This window comes from Centruroides sculpturatus, unplaced genomic scaffold (genome assembly GCF_000671375.1).
Source record: "Centruroides sculpturatus isolate CEXI.00-Female unplaced genomic scaffold, Cexi_2.0 scaffold172, whole genome shotgun sequence".
Taxonomy (NCBI): domain Eukaryota; kingdom Metazoa; phylum Arthropoda; class Arachnida; order Scorpiones; family Buthidae; genus Centruroides; species Centruroides sculpturatus.
This window is the reverse complement of record NW_019385305.1, coordinates 508,472-516,913: the sequence shown is the minus strand read 5'-3', so window position 1 is coordinate 516,913 and position 8,442 is coordinate 508,472. Positions and strand designations below refer to the sequence as shown.

Genomic DNA, 8,442 nt, shown 5'->3' with positions numbered 1-8,442 from the left:
AGAGAATTCGAACCATACATTTAAATTTAAACATTAACGATATTAGCCGTTTTTTGAATATAACTATTATAAATAAGATTTAAATTTTAGAATTAAAAACATTTAAAAATATTTAAAATTGGTACGCATGCATTTTAAAACAAATAAACTTCGATTGGAATGGCTATTAATTATTTTGTAAACGCGAAAAACTGGCACGCGTGCACCTTAACATGCATAACATACGAGCCAATTAGGGTGGCTATTAAGAACAAGTAAATTTTACATTTTAAATTAAAATTAAAAACCCTTTGTAAATACGTTAATAGCCATTCCAATCGAAGTTTATTTGTTTTAAAATGCATGCGTACTAATTTTAAATATTTTTAAATGTTCTTCTATATTTCGAAACCGTGTTGTATCTTTATATCTGTTTAAACAACAAAAGCTGGAATAAATGAATGAGTTATGCCATGTGTTGATTACTGTGCTACATTGCAGTTTTTTAAACAGATTTTTAAATGTTTTTAATTCTAAAATTTAAATCTTATTTATAATAGTTATATTCAAAAAACGGCTAATATCGTTAATGTTTAAATTTAAATGTATGGTTCGAATTCTCTGTTCGATTTTGAATTGCCTGAAGACGACGTGCATATTTACGTCAAAAGCGCTCGCAAGAATAAATTATTTTTAATTATATTTAACGCCTCATAGTCTGAAGTTTTGGAAGAAGTTTTGATTGAGATAACTGTTTGTGTGACATCCAACCCCAGTACTTAATACTCCTAACATGTATTTTTTATCACATGGCATGATTGATGTGTCATGCGTGTTTTCTTGTTTCTCTTTGATCCAGTTTTCATTTTTGTGTGTGACTGGATTGAATTAAAGAGCAGACCAATAGTCTATTATTTGTTTTTCTGTTGGCATGTGTGTGTGGTGGATTTGGTTTGTAGAAAAATGTCTAATTGTGAATAATTTATTTTGTTTTTGTAACATTTGAGTCTTTGTGATTTGACTGCTAGTTTTTGTTTGAGAGTATCAGTGTATTCCTGTACATGCATATTCTGTTCATGCTGTATGTGTGTTAATTTTCCTGAATATTTTTCTAGTCTCTTTCGCTAAGTTTGCTGTTTTGTTGTTTTTAGTGTATTGTGTTAGGCTGCCTTGTTGGTCTGTCCCCTCAGCATCTGTCAAATCATATCATAATAGAAAAAATGTCTAGTTCAAATCACTGGAGGAAACTGGATAAAAAAATTATCTTTTCATTTCAACTTTCTGATAATCTTTCAATTCTGCTAAAGGTGCAGATGGAATGATTCTTTGAGATCATTCTAAAGGACATTTATTGACCTCTTATTCACCTTCACAGCTTTTATGCTCTCTCTTTCACCTTGGGAAAATATGTGGCTAATGCACTTGTGTATATTATGTGCTGGGAAGAACATGTGAAAATAACTCCTTGTGTAAATAAAGTAGTCTTAGAAGAGAAATTCAAAGGCAAGTATACTGTTTTCTTCTTTCTCTAATGGCCATACACTTGAACACAAAAAAAGGGTTAAAATTCTTCACATGCATGTCTTGAGTTTGTCAGTTCTCCCAGGAAAAACTGATTGGTATCAGACATCTAACTTTTTACAGTGATCAGTAAACCAATCCTGGTATGTAAAAGAGGTTGTCCCACAAACTTATTGTTTGTGTTCAAGTATGAAAGGTTCGAATGTCGAACATGTAATAATACAACCGAGCCATGAGGAACGAGCAGTTTTATTAGCCAAATTAATTAACAGAGAACTGATGTTCCTCACAGAGATGAAGTTACACAGATATAATTACAATGTCTCTGTGCTCGTTCAGATTTTCCAAACAGAAATTTGTTTACATACAATCCCAATTAAAACTAAAATATCAATACTTACAACTAACCTTAACCTAACACTACAACTAATAGAAATAGAGAAGAAACAATAGTAAGAAGAATCTACCGGTAGTTAGACAATGGGGTCCTGAGCTGGGTGATTAATAACGGTGAATGTACAGTACAATCCATCAGCATCGGGGTAATACTAAGCAGTCGTTAACAAATATACATCGAGGTAGTTTTAGAAACCTCTCAGGAACGGATATCTCAATTATTTCTTGTCTCTGTCCCACCTTTTCTATCTTGGCTCTCACTTTTGATCTCCATCTTAAGCATGGTCCTTCAGTTTCTCCTTTGACCTTCCTCCTCTGGTGAATCCAAAATTGTTCATTTTTCTGGCCCCATGTCTAATGATCGCTTCAGGCAGGACCCCCCTCCTGTCCCTGTTGGCAAAACCACCAATCAGGACCCATGAATATTCCCGCTCCTGTAAGGTGACAGGAAAGGGTTAAAAGCAGAAGGAAGAAGGGTGATAGGAAAGAAGAAAAGAGTTCTAATTCTATATACAGTAATTACATACAACAAAATGGCAGACAGCCACACAAGCATTATTTGTGGAATAAAGTTGTGTATCAGTTCTTTTCCGGTCAACAACCCTGTTATACACAGATGTTTTTGTGGAAATTTGTTATGTAGTGTCAGTCTGTATACTGTCATTTCTCTTTTGAGTTTTGTAATGGTATAGTAGATACAGATGTTGAATTCATTTGTTTCTTGAGTCCACTTCTGTTGGTTTTCCAGTATTGGTGGTCAGTGGCGGGACTGGTGTGTTGTCTATTGTATAAGTGAGGTGTTGAATGTGTTTATGATGCAGTAGCCATACTAGGGCCAGTACTGTATATTTCCATTGGCGGTGAAGAGAGACTGGCTGGTTTTTTGAATGTGAGCCTCTGCCTATTTTTCAGAATTTTTGTGATTTGGAAAGGCCACCCTGATTGGAAAATTTTCTAGAAATGTCCTAATTTGTTCATTTCCAGTAAAAATATTCTGATTTGCATTTAAAAATGTCAAATAAAAATTGTAGGTGATAGTAGGTGTTGTGCATGAATGTACCAGCCATCTTCACAATCTCACATGATACACCTTTAATAATCTTTGGCATATACATCATATTCTGTGGCCCTGTATAGTGCTATTTGATGGCTTCAAAATCATTGATGATTTAGCATAGTCATTGATGATGGCTCAATGGTTACATCTGACCATAGTCTAGCTTTTTTTGTTTTTTTCACTTTGTGGGCACTAAAAGGACATCTACGTTTAACCAAGTCTGTCATGGATTCAGCCAGATCCATAATGGGGCAGACAGGTTTTCCAACAAAAACTTAGTTGGTTGAAATATTTAACATAATGACAAATAATAAAAAATACAGTGGAACCTCGGTATAGACCTTAATCCATTCCCGATGTTTGGACTTATACCGAATTGGACATATACCAAACCAATCTTTCCCATAAGAAGTAATGTAAAAATGATTAATCCGTTCTCGTGTAAAAAAAATGGCTGGCTTTAAACACCTCTCTTTCCTGGCTAGTTCCTGCTTGATTTTTCATGAGATCAGTGTGTACCTTTTTAGCTTTCTCGCAAATAATTGCTTCCGATACGCTGTCTCCAGCACTGTTTTTCAGTTATCCAAAGCAAAAGTAATTACTCGACATGATCTAATGTCTTCGATTTCTGTTTAGAAATTGATTTAACCCCTTTCGCAACGTTAGCAGATTTAATAATGTCATTATTTTTCGTGATTGTTCATATCGTCGTTCTCGGAATACGGTAGGCAACAGTTAAAATCTCGAACATGCGTGCCACCTTCGTATTTCTCAACAATCTCTTTCATCAGTTCCATTGTAATTCTAGTCATTTTTTTAATTTTCTGTGCTTTTCATTTGCCTTTTTGCAATTTGTGATTAATAAAAATAATAAAATTTTACTTACAAATTAAAATCAGAAGAAATTTAACAAAGTTATAAACCGTTGCACCGCGAACGTCTAGTCTGGTCTAGTACACCAATAGTGCTACTTGTTCATTGATGGTGCGTATAATTGAATTATGTCGTATACCGAACAAAAGTCGTATACCGAACAAAAGTCGTATACCGAGCAAAATTTGTTTCATCCAAACAGAACGTATTTCGAATTGGACGTATTCTAAAGCAGATGTATACCGAGGTACCACTGTATTCAGTAATTGACAATTTAATGAAATTAATTTAATTAGAATTATTCACTTATTTTCTAACTACTACCTAATGCTGTATCCATCAATTTTTATCACATTTCTCATTTTTATTTTAACACAGTGTGCTGATTTCTGGTTTTGAACTTATGGCAGCCTCTACTTCTGCCTAATAGACAAATATTGTTAACCTGGGCAATGACCAAATTGGTATTATACTGTGAATGTTTAACAACCATGTTTTGTTATCTTCACATAAATACAGTTTGTTTCACAAGTACTGACTAGGCTTTAAAGTACACAGTAGCAAGAACTAATCTATTTACTTAGTGAAGAGAACAGATTATTTGTTGAATATGTGATAAGGTCACTGTGCATTACCAAAAAAGGTTCTTGAACTTTATAAAACTTTTAAAATCCCAATTGAATACAGGTATCTCTTGATTAACACGGTTAATTAATCCCTTGATGCTACCGCGTATGTCAAATTAGCATTAATCAAATACAATATCTATGTTAAGTAAAGGCAGTTGTTGAAGCCACATTAATTAAAACTTCTGCCACATATATAAAGGGAATGATGCAATTAATTTCATGTGTTAATTAAATCCTTCATTAAGTAAAACAAGGGATACCTGTACTGCACATTGCTTGGCCAAGATATGTGAAATGATCTGTAGGTGTGCTTATATATGTAAAACCAAGTTTATAATTCAGCTGTCTCTGACATGGAAAACAGACACTGTGTGAGGCCCCAGAAATAGTTCAAACTTAAAAAGGGCATACAAATTTAGTAAAGAATTATTAATGTGACACAGAGAAACAACTAATTCTTCAAGGTATCAAGTTATCTGCATTGAGGCGGCAATGCTGGATCTTGACACCTTTGCTATTATACAATGGCGAGAAGAAAAGATGGTGCTGGATAGACCATCCTTTCTTTTCAGATAGACCATAGACCAAGCAAACCTTTCTCGTGACCCGAACTTGTCTCAATTTTCCACCTGGAGACATGTGAGAGACCAGTCGGAGAGCAGGGAAAGGGAAGTTCAACCAATTAGAAAAGTAATTAAGAATGAAAATCTTATAGAAACTCTAATATCCAAGGACAACAGAGTTTTTTGAACTTCCACACTTCTGCTCTCCCTCTGTGTCAGCATTGAAACATCAGATTCAATGGAGTATCCATATACCAAGTCTACTCTCTAGCCACCAACTCACCATTATCCCAGGACTGCCTGATGGATGGAACTTAAATTTGGAAGCCAGCACAACCTGTAGTTCAGACACCTGAACAAGTTACTTTTGACTTTCTCAAGGACTCTTCTTGCCAATGTAAGAACCCTCTGTTAAAAATAAATGGTTTTGTAAGGCAGTTTTGTATTCTCTGACCTCCTTCATCATTGCCCACATATGCAAGAGTCCCTAGGTCAATGGATTAACGATTCCCCTCGTAAGTTGGCAAACTTGCAACTGTTTAGCAACTATCCACTCTGGGTCACATGCTGTTTATGGGTACTATTTGTTTTATTTCTTCCCATAGATCCTATTCACTTGGATGGCTCTATTGCCATATTATGCTTCTTCCAGCATTATTCTATGGTTCATTGGAATTACTGAGCGCACTCACAATGACAAGATGATGACTAGCAAGAGAATTGTTGATGATGATAATATTTTTGATTAGTATTATTTGAAAAATAGATATAAAACAAAGTGATAAAAAAATTGTCATTTGGTTACCATTTTTAATTTTTGTCATGTATGCAGTTTAGGCTGTTTGGTTACAAATTTTCTGTTTCTCCATTATAATTATTTTGTAATTACACTTACAATAAACTGCTAATGTAAATAGAACAAAAAAATATATTACAATTAATAAAAAGTATTAAAAAAATAGGCTGAGGACAATAATCTATATATATATATAAAAATGGACATGTATGTCCCTATATCTCACTTTTTCGCCAAAACTACACATCGCACGTGAATGGTGTTTGTATGTGGTGATAGCCCCAAGTCTCCATTCGTGCATAGGGGTGGTTGCGTCTCGATAGCTATAAGGGTGCGGGAGATATGAGGCTGAAAGTGGTTGAAAGTGGCTTTCTATTTCGAATGTTTTGTTCGATTTTTTCGAATTTGTTCGAATTAAATTCGAACATAAAATTCGAATATTGGTTCGATTATAGAACGATTGTAAACGTTCCAGAAACGTTGAAAATAGTTCGTTTGACTAAACGTAAAAATTCTCTAATTAGTCTGGAAACGGGGGACCTAATTCTTGCATTTTGTGAAAACGGGTAAGATTAGCTATAATGTAATTATCTTAATCTTCACTATCGTTACTTTTTGCCCAGCGAAGCGGGTCCTTGCAGCTAGATTCTAGATTACTTAGAAAAACAGTCTTATATATATAAAAAAAACTATATTACATAAAAATAAAAACCCAGCGAAGCGGGATCTTGCAGCTAGTTATTTATATAAAAATATTCACATATTTTGAAGAAATGCTAAACTTTCAATTCATTGTCCTTCTCAAACCTTCAGGAACAAACAGTCTCTATGGGCAGAGGCTCATTGACCTTTTTATTGAGGCTTCTTGTCTGCCTCAGTATGTAAAAATGTTTAAAAAAACATTTCCTAGGTAGTGGTGCAATCAAATTAAAATATTTAAAAGCATATATTATAATTAATACAAAGTATTAAAAGAATAGGTCAAGGACAATGTTTTAAACATTTTTACATATAAAGGCAGATGAGAAACCTCAATAAAAAGGTTGACTCCACCTGTAGAGACTACTTGTTCCTGAAAGTTTGAGGACAGTGAAATGAAGATTGTGTTTATTCAAAATATGTGAATATTTTTATATACAAAACACATTATGTTTAGATAATATCTTTTAAACTGTGTTTCAATATAAGTAATTATTGTTTTCAAAAGTGACTTCAGAGGTATATAGTGATGCAGGGTATGTGAAGATTTTAATTCCATTCTAGCAGTTTTTTAATGAGATATACAGTATTCTGGTGTGGGTAATATGTTGTTATGGGTTATCTGTAGAAACTTGCAATAATTTATTGTAGTTATTGGAATATTTTAAAATTTAATTAATCTAATTAAAAATGATGGTAATTTTTATTTTTATAATTATATTTAGAGCATATTTTTTATTTTATAGGAATTTATTCAACAATTCAACATTTCATATTAAAATGACATTAGAAGAAGATTCTACTAATGAAGAAAACAACAGTTTTGTTTATAAAAATATTGAAGAAGTTACTTTAAGATGTAATAATCCAATTAAAAAGAATGATATTATTGAACAGTTTTTAAAATTACAGATATCTGATGAATCCCAAAATAATAATAATAATTCATACTTAATAAACAAAAAGGAAGAAAATAGAAAGCATATTAAAACTTCTTCTGAGAGTAAAAATGTAGTTGAGAGAGAAGTATATATTAAGGAAGAAAGAAGACTTCCTACTCATCTTAATAATAAAAAATCTGATGGTAAAAATGAAGTAACAGAAAGAGATTCAGATGAAGAAACAGAATCATCTTCATTGGAAATATTAGAAAGAGGACCAGTAAGAAATACTTCATCTTCTAGAGTATCTGTATATGATATATCAAAGAGAAATTCCAAAAGGCATGAAGTTACTTACACAGGATTATCACAGAATAAGATAATTGCAAACACAAATTCAAACATATTAACAAACTGTGAAGATGAATTTTTTTCAAATTTATTTTCAACAATTAATACAGATGATCTTATCAGTTTAACTGATGAAATTGATTCTTTCAATTTGCTTGAACAAAATAATATAAAAAATAATGAAATAAACCATAAAGAAGTAAAAGAGATAAAAATAAAAGAAATTTGTGAATATCTTAAAAGTGAAAATTTCACTGAAACACCCCAATTAACACGTATAATTTCTGAATTAGGATCGCATGGTTTTAGTAAAAATGAATTTACTAAAGATAGTGAAGTATCACCTGTTGGAAATGTAACAGTTCAGTCTCAATTTTCAATGCCATCTTCACCTCAACAGGCCTCAACACCCCCACAAATGGCTGTTATTCCTGACATATCACAGAATGCAACAATGCCTATAAATTATGAATTAGCTAAAACGGTTGAGTCTCAGCATCTTACTATTGTTACTCCAGTTTCAACACCACTATCCATTGGATTGTGTACAATGATTTTAAATGATGATAAAAAACCAAATATAACTTCAAAACAGAGGAAAATTTTACCTAAAGTTCAAAGTTATTCAGAAGATTCACAACAAAGGTGAATAAAAAATTTTGCTCTAAAATAAAAATTAATTAATTTAATGAAAAAT

General features: G+C 32.5%; 1 protein-coding gene across 3 annotated transcripts in view; it reads left to right on the top strand.

Annotated features, from left to right (window-relative positions):
- The window catches only part of LOC111637419, a 62,282-nt gene that overhangs the window by 15,585 nt on the left and 38,255 nt on the right, over positions 1-8,442 (top strand). For all 3 annotated transcript variants that reach the window (XM_023382904.1, XM_023382906.1, XM_023382905.1), the window contains exon 2: positions 7,260-8,390. In XM_023382904.1, the coding sequence (XP_023238672.1) occupies positions 7,294-8,390 (1,097 nt within the window). In that variant the 5' untranslated portion in view covers positions 7,260-7,293. The remainder of the gene's footprint in view (positions 1-7,259; positions 8,391-8,442) is intronic.